This window comes from Pararge aegeria, chromosome 1 (assembly GCF_905163445.1).
Source record: "Pararge aegeria chromosome 1, ilParAegt1.1, whole genome shotgun sequence".
NCBI lineage: Eukaryota > Metazoa > Arthropoda > Insecta > Lepidoptera > Nymphalidae > Pararge > Pararge aegeria.
The window spans coordinates 7,736,306-7,754,255 of record NC_053180.1 but is presented as its reverse complement, the minus strand read 5'-3'; the positions used below and the strand labels follow the sequence as shown (position 1 = coordinate 7,754,255).

Sequence of the window (17,950 nt, the reverse complement as noted above, 5' to 3'; positions counted from 1 at the left end):
TTGGTAAAAGGCATACTCAGAGTCAGCGCGCGACACGATCTTAGATCAGATTGCACTCCCAGAAAAGTGAACTGCTTAAGATAAGAAGGAGTTTTTAAATGAAATAATACACAGCACAGAAGCAAAAGTACATGCAAATTCCAGCAGACGGCGAATAGGGAGCCACTTGAGTTTTTGTCGAAATTAGGAAACTCATATTTGCGTAGGCCAAATATGAACCGAATAGCAAGATTTTGGAGACTCTCAAGTTTGATAATTTTTGCTATTTATACCAAAAATCAAGAGATTGACACACTCGAAGATAATATTTTTTCGAAAAGCTAGAATCTAGCGCTAAAAAGCCAGTTTGTAATAATGAAAATGTTACTTAGTCTCATGTCTGTGTAATTGACCGTTGAGAGTTGACATATTCATTAATATTTACTAGTCTGTGGAACTAGACCTGTCTCCTGTACCAGCTTATTTAGCGTTGCAATGAAATAAAAGGCCAAAATATTTCAGAGTTATCTTAAATTAATACTCAAATTATCCGTAATAAGATGGCAAATCATTATGAGGTACCGAATTGGTAAGTTTTTCTGTACTTCTTTAAAATTCTCGTAAAGTTTACTGTACCGCCATCGCGCGCGTCGCGGTCTGTTTTTAGTTTAGTGTATTCGTTGGCCTAACCCGGGGATCAAACCCAGGACCTCGCAATTTGCAGCCAAACTTATTCACCTTTCTACTAACATAGCAGTAATGTTAAAATATTTTTATTCCGAAGGGCTGGAAAACCGCCGACTGGTCTTCACCTTGATGTGCTAAAAGGTGATAAATTGATACAAAAACTGATGATAGATGAGAAGAAGTGCTACTTGTTTGGTCGTAACCCACAGATGAACGACTTCTGTATAGACCATGCAAGCTGTTCCAGAGTTCACACTGCATTTGTGTATCATAAACATTTGAATAGAGCTTTCTTAGTGGATTTAGGAAGCAGTGAGTATAATGTACTTGAATATTTTTAACTGGCTGTAGCCTGCCACTCTGTTTATTTCGTTTTTTTAATCCTGTGGCAGCCACTTATTCTCCAGCATGGCTAGCTAGGAGACATTTTCTCCCTGGGGAAAAGATTTAATTCTATCTTCTATGAATGGCGAATGGAAATATTATCCAAATAATGTGTGTAATAAATAATAAACAGAGGTAAACTACTACTATTTTCTATTGCTGTGCTTTGGTAGGTGGACATGTTAATTTTATCCCTTGTCAGGCAATATAATTTTTGTATCCTGCCTATGCTAGCCATGAAGGGCTTTATCATTGCTATTTGTTAAGTCAAGGATTTTCAAATATACTTGTACAATTAACTTTAAACTCTATTAATCTTTTCAGCACATGGTACATATATCGGAAGTATGAGGTTGGAAGCCCATAAGCCAACACAGTTACCAATTGATTCCACATTTCACTTTGGAGCTTCAACAAGGAACTACATAATTAGGTCTAGTAATATTTCATTTGAACTTCACACTTCAAATTGTTTTAATAAAATTGCTTGCTTAGTCACTTAATTTATGAAAACAATTATTAATAAGATATTTCAATGTATCCTTGAATACACTATACTAAAATATTAAACCCTTCTAATAGAACATGCATGTGATTTTGGACACCAATATGGCAGCTTGTGTTTGGAAGACTACTATTCATTAATTAAATTTGTTTCTCTTTTCATCCAGAGAGAGGCCGACAGGCAATTCTCGTGGTATAATGGAAGATTTGCCCAACACTGAAACTGAAGGTGCCTTACTTGGGTTGCCAGAGACACAGACTGAGTTAGATGTAAGTTACCCAGAAAACTTTTATAAAACACTACAGTATGCATCACTATATGCTATATTGTTGATACTAAACATCAGTAACCTTTTTGATGTGGCACACACTGTGCAGTAAACACTCAACTGATTATTTAAGATTATTTAAAATATTTATCAAAACATTTGGCTTGAATTATAATCATTGATTATTGATTCAAAGTGTTTATATGTTTTTATGCCATAATTGAAGTAATTGACTGCTGTTATGGAGGTTTAAACTGTTTCATAATAAGTTTCTCATTTATAAGATTTGTTATGGGATAAGAATTTTCCTTCAATAGATAAGGATGACCTGGTATAGTGCTAGTCAATCAATCAGTGCGCTGTGTTATAATTGTGCATATTATTATTCCACATGATGATAATCTGGTGATAGCTGAAAAGAAAAAGTATAAAAATAAAGTGGATAGTATCAAAGTAACAAACTGTGGAGTGTTGAATTGGCCATTATTGTTCTGATATGTTCATTATTGTTCAGTCAATGGTCTCAAACAACATTTTAAGAAGTATTTGCTTGGTTGTTGGATTAAGGGTTGTATGCAGAAGGCTTAAGAAGGTTCTTGAAACTTCACGTATTGTGAGCAGGTTCCTCACTCTGGAACCGCTGGTTACTTGAGCACTCAAAAGCTCCATAAGCCTGGGTGAAAGGAGTGGTTTTTTTTCATAAATTTTGAAGTGCTTTTTTTTGTTATGTAATTTAACATGATGTTGTAATAGGTCTTTAAACCAATAACTTAGAAGTTTTTAAGTGGCTTTAAAAAGTCTTAAAATAAGACATCATTAAAAGAAATTTTTAAAATTTTAAAAATTTCATCACAACACCCTAGGACCTAGGGTGTTGTGATGAAGTGAAACAAGCTGTGCAAGGTTGTCTATTTAATACTACTCAGATTTTATAACAATTTTCGTTTATTGCAGAATCTTACTGAATTCAATACAGCACACAACAGACGAATTTCAATGTTGGGCATATCAACTGAGGATGGAACTGATGTTATGAAGGTATGTTTATCTGTTGCCTTATTTGCCTGGTAGTAGTATTACTACTAGCATAGCCTGTTTATACACCGGCTCAAAGGCACAGACATCCATTTGCAGAGATTGCCACAAATCGATTATAAGATCAAATACAAATTATTCAAAAACTAACACTTATGTTATAACTTTATACTGCAAGTGTCACTACTCTAAAGTAAATTTCTTTAAATCCATTAGTGTTAGTTTTTGAAAAATATGTATTTGGTCCAGGAATCAATTTGTTTGATCTCTAAATATGAGTAGTAAACTATTTTTAGTAAATCTATCCTTAAAGCTGTATGTAGGTCTGTTCTAAACTATTCTAATTTTAAATTCTTAAAAACTTTCTATTTTCTAGCCCCCTACTGGTACTAAGAGATCAGCATCAATGCCAGGAGGAGTGACCAAGAAACAGAAACGTAATGTGTCATTTAATGAGGAAGTTGATATCATTAACCCAGAGGATATTGACCCCACTGTGGGCAGATTTAGAAACCTCGTACGATCAACGATAGTGCCTAATGCCAATGCATCAACCAAGAAACTAAAATTGCAGAGTGCAGATGAAAGTGAGTGTTTTATAGTGTTTTCTTTGAATACAATTTATATAAATTGTTATCTTTACAACTCTAGCTCTCTTCTTTACAATAATTATAAGGTTTCACTTATTTTACTCACAACTTATAGTTTTAAATTCATATTGGATTCATTCACATAGCTAAATTCAGGCACATAGCTCGGAGAACCGATGGACGTTGGGGTTCCAAGGTGTTAGAATGGCAACCACGCACAGGTAAACGCAGTGTTGGTCAGCCCCCAACGAGGTGGACAGACAACATCAAACGAGTCACTGGGAGCCGCTGGAAACAAGCGGCCCAGGACCCTGGATTTTGGAACTCTACAAAAGACCTATGTCCAGCAGTGGACTTCAATCGGTAGAAGTGATGATGATGATTGGATTCGTGATCTTTATATCAATTGTTCAACCGCAGTGCATTAAATGTAAATTGATATTTAACTGGTTTCAATTATGAAGGTGAAGATTTTATGTATTCGAAGTCCGAATATGCTAAACCTATTTATTTCCCACCGCTGGGCACAAATCTCACAATCTCTCACATGGGAGCGAGAGTTGTTGGGCATAGACCCACTACACTGCTACATGGAGCCTTATCAACTATTATCACAAGTTAATTGTAATAACTGAGGCAGACTGCTTAACACAACTGAGAATTCTTTTAAGGGAAAACCCAATACATAACAAGTGTTCGCCCAGGAGTCATATTATTAGTAACTCAAACATGTTTTATGATTATTTTACGCATCAGTGGGAAGGGCTTCGAATTCACATTCGGGGGGCCGAGTTCAAATCCCAGCAGGCACCTCTAACTTTTCTAAGTTATGTGCGTTTTAAGCAATTAAATTATCACTTGCTTACACGGCGAAGGAAAACATCATGAGGAGACCTGCATGCCTGAGAGTAGTCTATAATGTTCTCAAAGGTGTGAGTCCACCAATCCGCAATGGGCCAGCTTGGCGGACTCTAGTCTAAACCCTTCTCAATGTAAAAGGAGACCCGTAACCTGTAGTGGGCTATTAATGGTTTGATTATTTTGCAGGTCAGCACCACCATTCTCTGCGGTTGCAGGAAATATCGAGAAGCAACCATTTATACTCAGACTTGCCGGCGCCTAGTTCACATTTAAGTCTTATTGGAGCTAGGTATTATTTGTTTCATATTGATTACAGGCATATTATAAGGCCAAACACCTACGCCATGAATTGTCGGTCAGAGGATGGCACCTTGTAGGATGTGTTACTTACTTACTATGTCACAGCTTGATGGATCTTACAGCTCATACTCTCATGTCTCTCCTCTTAATCGTTTTTTTCACTAGAATGTTGCCTAAACGTAATTTGCAGGTTTAAATGATTATTTCCTCATGTTAATAATCAAAATAAGAAAGAAAGAAACTTAAGAGCTGATCATGAGAATTTCTTGACAGAAAACCCCAGTACATAACAAAAGCACCGCAAAGACAGCAAAGCAGTCCGGAGTTTGTATACTTATCAATGATTTCCTCACTTGCACTGTATGACACAGTCAAGGCTGTGTGTGTTGTGTTCGATTCCCACAACTGGAAAATATTTGTGTGATGAACGTGAATGTTTATCTGTATGTTATAAGTATTTATGTATATTTTTCATAAAAATATTCTACAGTCATCTTAGTACCCATCACACAAGCTATGCTTACTTTGGGACTAGATGGCGATGTGTTCATTGTCGTAGTATATTTATTTATTATTTTATAATTATTAATTTTATTTGAACAAAATTGTAATAAATCAACTGGCTATTACATTCAGCGATATCTTTCAGGTTGGGTCTTTCATTACCAAATCCAGCACCTGATGTTGAGTTGGAGGGTCCGGAACCACATCTCAATATCCATCCACCTTTGCCTCATACTGGTATGTATAACAGTGGCATTTTTTTATTTCAAGTTGATCCTGTATAACCCATTGTCTTACTTCAGATTCTTTGATATAATTGTTGCCTCTAAGAGATTGCTTGCAATAAGGCCTTCATTGCATGCTTACATTTTTATTTTTCATTTTGTTGTTTTGTGTTATGCGTGCAATAATTTATTCATTATAGTTTTCTTTCAAAGGTAGAATTACGATATTCCGTTTTTTTTATAGCTCCAGAAGATTCCGGCCCATCCAGCGAGCCGAAGAAAAAGAAATACGCAAAAGAGGCGTGGCCGGGAAGAAAACCAGGTCTTATACCTGGTGTTTAAGTTGTACAATGTTTGTACAACATATTGTTGGTATAATCACCAGCCATTTCCTGTCCCATTCCGGGCACAGGCCTCTCCTATCTCACTGGAGATTAAGAGCTTACCCACCACTCTGCTCCAAAGCGGGTTGGCGGGCTTTAACTGTTGCGGTGACTTTTTTCGTCGTACATTAGTGCCCCAGTTAGTCTATCCAATGTCTACGTCTTCTAATCATTGGTAAACACAAATAAAATTGATAGTTTGGAGGAAAAATGCGATAACGAGTGTCGCGGTGCGCTGGCGGTATCAATTTAATCAATTGCGGTCGTTTAAGCAGCAGAATAAAATGTTCAAGTAGGAATCTGAACAGCAAAAAAATGTTTTAAATTTTTTATCACGGGTATAGTAAAATTTAATTAGTTCCAAAATTGCTTCGACTTACTGTAGATTATATACATTATTGTCGATGTTCGACGATACAAGAAACATTGTCTCCATGTTAGCATTGATAACCTGGATCTGATCTGGAGCTTCAAGTGCTCCCCGAGACACGAATTGCCTAATTCCGAACTGTTGCTGCCATTCTCTAGACAGAAAACCCAATCTTTAACACATTTTACCTCAATCGAGAGAATCGAATCTAGGACCGCGTAATCCTTATTTGATTTGACAAAAGACTATAGTTGAACGAAAATACCGAATACCTAAAACAATACCTAAACCATGTAACAACTGTATTTACATACAAAACCATGAACTCATAGTAAATATAACTATTCTACAATTTTAATATTTGGATTGGAACCAACACTGCGCGATATATTATGAACTTTTGTTAATACATGTGTAAGTGGAGGGAAAGTATGTATATTGAAAATACAACTTTTTCAACAATTTATTTGGTAGATAAACAAAATTATAACATTAGGTAGAATATGTATATACATTCGTCTGAAAAAAGCATGCTAGACTAGCGGGCCCTGCAGACGATATATTAGATAAATTAAATGAAATATTTTAATCTAATCGCAGCGCCACCTACGGGGTCCAATTGTGTGAATGGTCCAAACATACAAAAAAAATATCATTTTCATTTAATTCAGAGTTCAGTTTTAAAAAAAATACAAAAAATATTTTAAACAAGTATTGTTGTTTTTTTAATTTTAAAATACAGATGGCGAAATAAATTTTAGTTCGTTATTGAGTATTAGGTACGCCCCTTTTTGCATGAAAAAATTAAGTGTACATTTTGTATAGAATAATATACGAGTTAATTTTAAGTGCTGTGAATAATTTTAATTATATTTGTATAAATAAAAGTTTTATCACAATAGTACTGGCTTTTTATTTATTATTAAACACTACACTCTTAAAAAGCTAAACATAATCCCTCCCAATTTTAAAGTGCATCATAAAAAACTATTTCAGTCCACTGCTGAGCTACAGAGCTTTCCCAACAGGTTTGTTTGGCAGACGGGTTGGCTGCTGCCCGTTCTACGTTACATTCCCTAAGTCACCTCGTACGGCGAACGCGGGAAGAAGGGAGGTGGTGATAACTACATATAATCTGGTCTGCCGCCTTCTGATCTAATTATGATTTGGCGGTCTTATCATCTCAAAACGGCAGATTGGTGCAGCGGGCAGCGACCCTGCTTTCTGAGTCCAAGGCTGTGGGTTCGATTCCTACAAGTAGATAATGGTTGTATATTGATAAAAATATTCATCTTATTCAAATTCAAATTCAAAAATGTTTTATTCATGTAGATCTTATTACAGGCACTTATGAAGCGTTCATACATTTAAATGTTACACTAATGTTAGTGACGGTGATAACTGCATTCGTTAACTTAAAACTAAAACTAGGAGGGTTCCAAACGCGCCCTGGTCTAAGAAGAGCCCACAACAAACTTAGGTTAAACTTAGTACCCATAACACAAACTACGCTTACTTTGGGTCTAGATGGCGATGTGTGAAGTCGTAGTATATTTATTTAAAGCGATCTCTACCTCCAGTCCGCATTGGTGGACTAAGCCCATAACCTCTTCTTTTTGTAGGAGAAGACCCGTGCCTTGTAGTAGACCGGTAATGGGTTGATATGATGACATCTAGCAGGCTACTAAAGGCGTAAAGAGAATATAACATAGGGTCAGCGTAATTGGTATTGGAAGAATTGTAAATTTATTTTTCATTTACATAGCACCTAAAGTTAAAATTATAGTTGTATATATTTGTGTGATACGATCACTACAATGTAGAAGCTTGAACGTATTTTTGTATCAAAAGTGCCTCTGAAGGACTGATTTCGTATATAAGGTTAGTTTCATCATCATCATCATCTGCAGCCTATAAAATTCCACTGTCAAGACACATTTCTCTGATGATGGGAAAGACGGTTCTAGAGCTGAGAGACGCTGCTTCAATGCGTGTTGGTGGGCTTTAACGACTAGGTATAATTACAAATTGGCCATAATAACTGGGACCGTCGCGCCGGCTTAACGGCTGAAGCATGGGGGTTGACACTACCGGTTTCTTAATCCCGGGCTGGTACTGTAAAGTCTTTAACAGTAAAAAAACAATACCTAACCATTTTTGACCCGACCTGGGATTTAAACTCAGGGCCACGTGAACCGTAGTTAAACATTCTACACAAACGAGGCAGTTAGGTTAGTGTACTGTGCATATACCTACTTAATTTTCATACCAGACACGGCAAGTCTATAACACAATTACTGGTCCCGATGCGGTTAAGTAGAGATGTCCTATAGATATATATGATGAGGCTGGTATACACTACACAATCTCGCCTCGTCGAGTAGGTATAAAGCCTGTTTATATTACGAGTAAGTAGGAGGTTATGTCAAGATGTCACTAGTGTTTAACCACTGTTGCAAGGAACATAGCTAAACTAAAGGCAAAATACTGTAAATAATGAACGAAACTAACCTATTTTTTTTCTTATCGGCTGTTTAAACTTAAAGAATGCGTTCCACACAGGTCGTGAATGAATGAACGATGTAAGTTTGACGTGGCGTTGCTTTTATATTACAAGTTTGCGCTTAACTTAAACTTAACTATATTAGAAAACATTTTAACGCTGTTATATTAGGTCGAACTGCATATTATCATATTACCATACATTACTGCAGCATATCTACTTATAACATAGTTCTCTGAATAGACAACAATAGAATAAACACCATACAATTAATTTAAATAAAGTTATTATTATTATTATTATACAACTAGCCAGGGGCGTAGCTACGGCCGTATCAGTTATATGAGCCCCCGGGCTGCAGAGGCCCCTAACGTGTGTAAGCAAAAATTAATAATTTTTTATTTTTACAAAAAAAAGTAGGTGACATTGTGAACTTGATCACGTGATTTGAAAAAAAGACGACGTTGTTGTACAATTTTTTTTCTACTACATTTTTGGTCGGTGCCTCGTAAAATTTTGAAAATCACTAGATATTGATCATATACCTACTTCGTATTCCCTTTTATAGAGTAGCAAGGAAAGTACCAGTAATTTTCTACATTTAATATACTTGGCACTGACTTAAAAAAAATGTAGAAAATATTTATTTTTTGCTTTCTAGTTGTAGTATGAAGATGTCTCTATAAAAGGTTCAAAGTTTGTATTAAACGTAAGCTAATAGAAAAGTCCTATTTTAGTATGAAGGACTACGTAACTGATAAAAAGCTTCATCATTATAACCATAGCTCTACAGCCCTTGGCCTTTTGGTCAAGCTAATTTCTCCCTTTGAGGTGGCCAGAAGCCGCTTCTTTCTAGCTCCAAACTCCCAAAACCCTCATATCCCTCTTAACTAATTCGATTCCCACTACTGGAAAATTTCAGATTTTCATTGCATGAATAAAAATGTATTTACTGTATATTAGTTATGTAAAATTCCAAAATATGTATTTTATTTTATTTTTTAACTTTGCTGCACGTGTGGTAAGAGACCCGCAAGAAACGGGATATCGTACGAAGGATACTTTAAGTAAAAAATTGTACCCAGACTATTTGATAAAAAATAAATAAAGTCCTTTGCCGAACTTTGGTTCAAATTTTTCGTGAGTAAGGTGGGAAGACAGGGGCGGGTGCGGCGCGGCGGCCCGGTTGCTTAGAGCATAGGCACCTACCTACTAGCGAGCATAGGTACTCACTACATAGCCAAATAGGTAGTAATAGCATTAAGTAGATAGACACACATACGTAATATATTCAGTATGCATTTAAATTAAGTTCATAATGCGATTAGGTTCATTAGCGAGCATGGGTGGTCACTAAGTCATGTGTTATGTCATCTGACTCAATAATGGACAACCGGAACTCATAGAGGATCACTTTGTTATTGGTTGTCTCTATGTCCGTCCGTAAATCCTGTATTTTTTTTAAACAATTATTAATTTTAATGGATTACTAAACAGAAAACCCTTCTCATGTGTGGGAGACCTGTAGTGGGTCGGTAATGAGTTGGTATGAAGATAATGACGAAAAATAAATATGTGTGTTTCATTAGAATTATTTTTTCGAACCACGAAAAGAAGCCAAAGCATAGTATTGTGAAATTTACAATAAAGACGATAGATATATTTTATACGTGTTCCGGGCAAGTTACTAGTACCTACCTTTAATCCAGTAGGTAAATCATAATATTTGTTACAGTAAAAATCTTTGACTCTGACCACTACCATTATCAATAGGGCGTAACGTAAGTGAGGCATAAGGAGTCGTGACGTCAGATGCTCTAATCAAAAGGCATACCTATTTCCACTCGGATGAGTCTTAACGTCAGCTAACCAGCTTTCATCAGATTACATTAATTGTGCTCCGTTATCATGCTGAAAAGGTCACTTCAGTTGGTATTATAAATGTGCCTTATTATATTGTCTTGTTTGAAGACCTTTGGTTTGAATAAAGCTGTTATATTTAATTATAAGTACTATCTGCTCTTCATGATTAGATTTAAGAATTTAAATGGTCTTTAACCTACCTAATTAAATGGGATGTTATAACTTTATACGATAAACAGGTTAAGGTAGGTTAGGTGTAAAGACATTAATTAATTCCCATGAAAGACAAAAGTCACTTACTAATTAGATTAAGTTTAAAAATAATGTTTCTTTATTTTTTCCCTGTTACTCATTCAATGCATTCATCTAATTTAAATTATTAAAACAGACGAAAATTATCCTTGTTTGGGTGCTTTCGCTTAGTACCCCAGTACCTAGTTCTTAAGGCTATACATTTTTTCGTGCCTCGAAGAGCACGTAAAGTGATTCGTTTGTTTTGACTAAGTTAATCAATTACGTCGGAGCGTTTTGCAAAGAGGTACCTAATACGGGAAAAACAGAAAATCTGCGCAGATTAAGGCGCAGGTAATTTACGGGTTAGTATAAAATAGACTCTGCAATCATAAACGTTAGATCGTCTGGTCAGGTAATACAGTACTTTACGACACACTTACCCGGAGTAATACCTGCTTTATATCTCATTAAGAGAATGTCATATTCACCAGTACGAATATCAACGTACTATGTATGTACAAAGTTGTAAAAATACAAAGATGACAATTTATATCCGACTTACAAAAATGGAGGAGGTTCTCAATTATGTTTTTTTTTGTTTGTTTGCTCAGAACTCTGTCATTTATAAACCGATTTGAATTTTTGTTTGATATGTATGTGTAAACTTTCCATATGGTCCCACTTTAATCAGGTGAAGATCTGTGAAAGGGATCTTAGAGAAATTGAGGTAACTCTTGAAATATTATATTGACACCTTAAATAAAACGACCGACCCCAACCCTAACTCAACTTGACCATTTGCTATCGAAAGCAACATTTGGTCAAGTGAAAGTGATGTTGAAGGCTACGGATGGCCACCGGAACTACAGAATAATAAGTTTTACACTGGTTCCGCTTCGATTATTAGGTATTTATGCTTGTCACAATAAAGGATCTGACGGTAAAGTGCCGGGAGAACTCCTCAAGCATCAACGCCTCGGCTCCGGGAAAAGCAATATTTTTGAAGAAGGTTATGAGCAGTTGTCATTCGGTTATTTTAACTTAGATATGATTGCAAACCTATCCTTTAAAAAGCGTGGTTTTTTTTTGTTATAACATCAAACAATGTTATTTTATATCAAAATTATTTACTAGAACAGACTTTTCAATGCCATGAAAAAGTATGACAGCTGAAAATATTAACCAATAAATGGGAAAATCCCTTTATGGAGCCTTGGTACGCACTCACACACCAAGTGCTCAAGAGGGTACTTACCTTAGTTAGGAGATTCCTAATTATTTATTATTTATAGGTGTGCCCAATTTGAATTTATATATATATAAATTATTAAAATACTTATAATAAAACTGTAACTGGAAGATTTCTGTACATTTAATATATTTTCAAAATTTTCGACTGGGGGATGCTTTATAATCCATACTGAGTCCAAAACAGATTTTTATTTAATTTTTCTCTGTCTGTCTGTCCGTCCGGGCATCACAAGAAAACTACTGGACTGATTTAAATAAAATTTGGTATAGTGGTAGCTGATATTCCGGGTTAATATATAGGACACCTTTTATCCCCATAAACAATAAGTTATCTCCGGGAAACGGGATGAAATTTTTTTTATAATTTCACTTCATAGCTCCGTTAAATTTGAACTGATTTTAATAATTATTTTTTTTATTTTAAAGTGTATACTATAAATCATGTAGTGTCTAATTTTAATGAAGATCTGATAAATATTGTCGGAGATAAAGGACATAACTCATCACAAATAACAGCAAGTAGCAAGGCATGGGACGACGATCAAATATATGCGTATCATACTACTTAATATTATAAATACGAAAGTTTGGGATGTATGGATGTATCTATGTATGTATGCATAAACTAAAATAATGACAACTTACTAACTCAGCATACCACGTAAAATAATAGTAGGTACATAGCTAGCCACGATGATCATGATGTTAGCATCAAAACTATTCTAGCTTCTCGATTGACTCATACGCGGACGAAGGTCCGCTAGTATAATAAATAAGATTATTGTTGTAGGTATGGATTTTTATCTGCATTAAACTTTATTATTATTAAAATTGACATACGAAATAGTATTAGACACGGCATAGAATGGGGAATAATGAGAATTTTACATGAACAGTTAGAAAGGTAACGTGGTCGGCGGCCGTGCCGCGAGGTGACAGCAGACCCTAATCCTAATCTCTCGGCTCTCGCCACCCCTCATCTTACCGCGGGTGTCGTACGAAGCGACTAAGGAATTATAACGGAGAACTGGCAGCAACGTCCTTTGTGCTACTGATACCGTCTACTGCGACCACCAACCAGTCATCCCAAAGTGACGATTATGTCTAGAACTGGTCTGTATAGGCTGTTGCTATATGATGATCGATCGTAGCGATACTATACAAAACCGAAAGATAATAAAATAAAAAATAAATAAAATATCATAACATTACATTACATTGTATGTCAGCATTAGTCCGTGAATTGCTGAGGTAGATACTAATGTGAAAATATTGAATGACCTTTAATCCAATATTCGCAGAGTACCACTACAGTACACTATAGTATTATAGCTTATCATAATATATATTAGTTTATTATTTTTATATTATATTATGTATATGTGTATATTTTGTTTATGTATTTGTATGTAGTTATTTGAATGAAGGATTATAATAATTTTACACCACCTATTTTCTCTTGTTGTCCTAATCCTAAGGTTGCCTGGCAATGGCAGAGATCGCTTTTTAGCGATTGTTAGCCGCCTTTTGTATTCTACTCCAGTCTTTGTATTTTCTCTCTATTAGTCCTTTATTTTCCGAACTGTGTAGTGGTGTACAAATAAAGAGTTAAAAAAATAAAATAAAATAACGTCTTGCATAATTTTTATTGCCATCTTTCATTCATTTGTGTGTATTATAGTTATCCTTAAATAATGAAGTCCTATCTAGTTAGTGTAAGTAAATAAAATAAATAAATAAATATACTACGACAATACACACATCGCCATCTAGCCCCAAAGTAAGCGTAGCTTGTGTTTTGGATACTAAGATACCTGATGAACATTTTAATGAATATAATACACATAAATAAATAAATAAATAATATAAATAAATATACTACGACAATACACACATCGCCACCTAGCCCCAAAGTAAGCGTAGCTTGTGTTATGGGTACTAAGATGACTGATGAATATTTTTATGAATTATATATACATAAATACTTAGAAAATACATATAAACACCCAGACACTGAAAAACACTTAATGCTCATCACACAAACATTTTCCAGTTGTGGGAATCGAACCCACGACCTTGGACTCAGAAAGCAGGGTCGCTGCCCACTGCGCCAGTCGGCCGCCATACAAATAAGATGTTAATAAAATAAATAAATAATAAATAAAAATATGTAATTTCGCTTGAAGGAATCAAGTAGATTTTTAGATGCTACTTAATTACAGTCTTTACGGAGAAAGACACGGGCATCTAGTGTTATAAAAGCTTTCTACTCTGTTGCTTTGGTTTTATGGATTTCATTAAGTGGTTCTTACACAAAAGAATAACTCGAAAAGAAAGTAAGAACTAACAAAGGCGGGTAGCGTCGATCTTTTCATTGTTGCAGCATGTTTCATAAGAAAATTTATTTCGTTCAAGGATTTTGTTAAAGTAATATTTGTTAACAGTAGGTAATAAGTAGTTTTAATATCTTCCTCCCACTACACGATATGTAGGTTGGGAGGCATCTTGTATTGAAGCAAAATTGAAACTAGAAATGCCAGTTCTATACGTCGCTTTGTTATTTTAAATATTTTTGCGAGGTCGCACTTTCCCATTTTCATCGACCCGCTGCAAAACATCAATTTGCCTTTGTGTGCAATTTCTTGTATTTCTGGTAATTGTTTTTATTGTTTGACTATCCGTTATGTACGCTGATGTCTCGATAGATATACTCGTTGTAATTTAGAAATTACGCAGTTTTTATCCTGAAGAGTTTTAAAGCAGAATATAATAGACGAGACTTGACCGAATTCCATTTTAGAACTAAAACTCAACCTGAAATGCTACGTGGCCGTACTGTGCGCTTTGTTTAAATTTTTTAGATGCCTAAACATAATTAAACGTAATCAAAATAAGCAGTAAACCCAACATATATAGTTTTATCCCTTAATTTAAATAAACAACTCAGAAAACCTAACTGCTACGTCAGAAGTTATTGTGATTTTTTTTGTGAAAATTTTAGCTGACAACTATTTAGTCACGAATTAGGTTCATACCTAGGCTGCTAAGATTCCCGGCAGCACCAGGCTCTGTCTGTGGCCCGTCAGTAATCTTTTAAGCCCACCAAACCGTATTGGAACTGCTTGGTGGTTCTATACTCTAGAAACCCCTCTGATATGAGAGATGAGTTTGGTTCACTGTACATACACTAATGGGCTGAGGGTGACTAGACAAACTGATGTCCTTTTTTTGTCAGTTGTCAACAGGCCGACCTTTTCAAGACATCGACGAAAGAGAATTTAAAAGGTCACCCTGTTTTTTTGAAGAGGCGGACTTGGGACGGCGATAGATCCTTGTGTCAATAAACCTGGCAGCTTCAGGCGTTATTCTCATTTTTATTATATTATGAAGGAAGTAAAAAGGTAGATTTAAATATTACTTCAGATTGCAAATATTGTCCTGGTTCGAAAAAGTGAGAGCATTGGCGTATTTTATAAAAACAAAAAGGTTTACTTTATTGCTAGGTTACTGAACTTTTATTTATGTTGAACACATTTCTAGTTCACGTTTAGCTAACTAATTAATATCTTTAATATATCTTGTATTTTTATCTTTATTAGGCAAGGCACGCTGTTTTAACGGGTAAAATAAAAAAAAAATATACTACGGCAGTATACATCACCATCTAGCCCAAAGTAAGCGTACCTTGTGTTATGAGTACTAAGATGACTGATGAATATTTTATGAATAATATACATAATTTCTCATAAAATACAAATACTTATAAAATAAAACACCCAGATACTGAAAAACATTAATGTTCTTCACACAAATATTTTCCAGTTGTGAGAATCGAACCTACAGCCTTCGAGACTCAGAAAGCCGGGTCGCTGCCCACTACGCCAATTGGTAGTCAATGAATGTATTTATACACAGACGTCGACCCGTGGGTGCCTCCTTCGAGCACTCGAACCTCGGCTAGGTTCGACGTTAATCGGAATGTTATGACTATTGACTGTGAATCAAATATAATTTTTACTATTATGGAAATTATTTATTAATTAAATATTTTGGAAACTATTTATTAATTAAATAAGAATTATAGAAATAAATTAAATAAGAATCAGCACATTTGTTAAAATACCTTGTAATCAATTTAATAAAATATCTGGCATAAATAAAACTATAGTTATCCGAAGTTTAATTATTTATCTACTTTAAAAAAATACTATTTTAAACATACCCCTAAATCTTTCCTTCTAGTAGTTATCTTATGTATAAAAATGTACATTTTTTATTTCTAAGCGATACGATTTCATGATCGTTATGTGTTTCGGTACCACGTCGCGTGAAAACTGATTAGGGGGTATGGTTTAAATATAACTACCTCATAGATTAGTCCGGTACCATGTTAGACTGCATCATCACTTACCATCAGTTGAGCTTGCAGTCAAGGGGTTACTTGTAGCGGAATAAAAAATAATAATCTTAAACTTAGATACATGTTTAAAAAAAAAATTGATATTCGTGTTTCTGCAAAGTCACAATTTTTACATAATAGCGGCTGTGATGTAAACTAATGACCTATCACATTATCTAGGTTAGGTCAATAAGCTCTGGTTACATGCCAGAAAACGCTTCACAGAAGAGCCTTCTCCGCCCTCGTTACTAATTTGCTACTAGCTAGCTTTACAAGCTATAAATGTCTATTATAGGTAAAACCTTTATAAACGAAAACTTATCTGACGCTTGCTATGGGGCTAGATGGCAATGTGTGTTAATTGTTGATATTTATTTACAACTTCTAAGGGAGCGATGCGTTTTGTTTAAATTCACGTCCTCCCTGGCTCAGCGGTTAGCGCTGTGACTTTAAGTATTATGTACCGGGTTCGATTTTCGATAGCGGCAATTTGGGAATAATATCTGAATTTTTGCTGGTCTCGTTTGGTGGGTTTGGCGGTGGCTAGTTACCACCCTACCGACAACGACGTGCTGTTAAGCGATTTAGTGTTCCGGTGCGATGTCGCGTAGAAACATATTAGGGTTATGACTATCATACTTCCTATCAGGTTACCCCTCTACCACTCTTAGACCAGGTGAGATTGCAGTCAACGGCTAACTTGTAGTGGAAAAAAAAGAGTAAGTATAAAATGTTAAGGACGCGTCTAGTGCATATTTCGTTACATGAGATAGAAAGAGAGCTATTAATTAAAACAAGTCAGTAGTATTCCGATTTATTTTCCGCTAGCTTTTCAAAGTGTTCGTTAATTAATTAAGAGTTGCAATGGTTATGTTGTCAAAGAGTATAATTTAAACGTTGTTGAATTTTGTCGAGTTTGTCGTGAACTCAATTTGTCGTTGTTCACCGTTTTCCCTTTGATTTTTCACAGCGTTTCACTTTGATGATTTCCAACACGTCGCGCGTCGTGCCGGTCAGTGCATACCACAAACGTCCTTTGAAATATCATATTGAATGACATGTTAAAACGGTAAAGCTTTGTTATTTGCATTGGCCCATGCAATCCATACATATGTTACGTACAGTTCGTTCGCTCTAACAGTTTGCTCGCTTTGTTGTCGCGCGGCTACTTCAAAGACTCGGCACGTACTGTACGCGCAACGAGTAAAACTTAATATTGGAATTTTATTAATGAGGGCCTAAATGGTTTTTTTTAATGTACCGATTTATTTATATCCATTTAGTTTCCAAAGTAGCTTGCGGATATTATAATCTATTTAGGATGACAAACAATATACCTTTGGCGAGCTATATAACTATTTACTTTTTTCATTGGCTTGGAATACAATTATTTTCCCTCATTTGAGTACGTCCAAATTATTTGAAATAATCTTTATCACAGGGCTCGACGACATCGGGGTGATCGGGAGGAAGGTGGGAGACGTCGACCCGAGGGCTCTTTTCATGGCGAGCTCTCGCGCTCGCCCCACTCCCCCGGTAACGCTGTAACAACCCTTCAGGTGGTTATCTGCAAGTGTCCATCCGAAAAAGAAAGACATCACACATGCCGG

The 17,950-nt window shown here is 35.4% G+C and overlaps 1 protein-coding gene across 1 annotated transcript; it reads left to right on the top strand.

The window, feature by feature from the left end:
* The first annotated feature begins 411 nt into the window (after window positions 1–411).
* LOC120626083 (nuclear inhibitor of protein phosphatase 1) lies at window positions 412–6,731 on the top strand. Its single transcript, XM_039893374.1, has 9 exons — window positions 412–568; window positions 764–978; window positions 1,375–1,483; window positions 1,722–1,824; window positions 2,778–2,861; window positions 3,235–3,445; window positions 4,496–4,598; window positions 5,259–5,350; window positions 5,582–6,731. Exons 1-9 carry the CDS (start codon window positions 540–542, stop codon window positions 5,677–5,679), a joined length of 1,044 nt encoding a protein of 347 aa, XP_039749308.1. The 5' UTR covers window positions 412–539; the 3' UTR covers window positions 5,680–6,731.
* Window positions 6,732–17,950: the final 11,219 nt, after the last annotated feature.

Excerpts from the sequence above, each read along its gene's own strand:
- LOC120626083 (XM_039893374.1), top strand. The coding sequence starts at position 540 with ATGGCAAATCATTATGAGGTACCGAATTG. Across the intron at positions 569-763 it reads CATTATGAGGTACCGAATTG|GGCTGGAAAACCGCCGACTG; the intron begins GTAAGTTTTTCT and ends TTTATTCCGAAG. Across the intron at positions 5,351-5,581 it reads TCCACCTTTGCCTCATACTG|CTCCAGAAGATTCCGGCCCA; the intron begins GTATGTATAACA and ends TTTTTTTTATAG.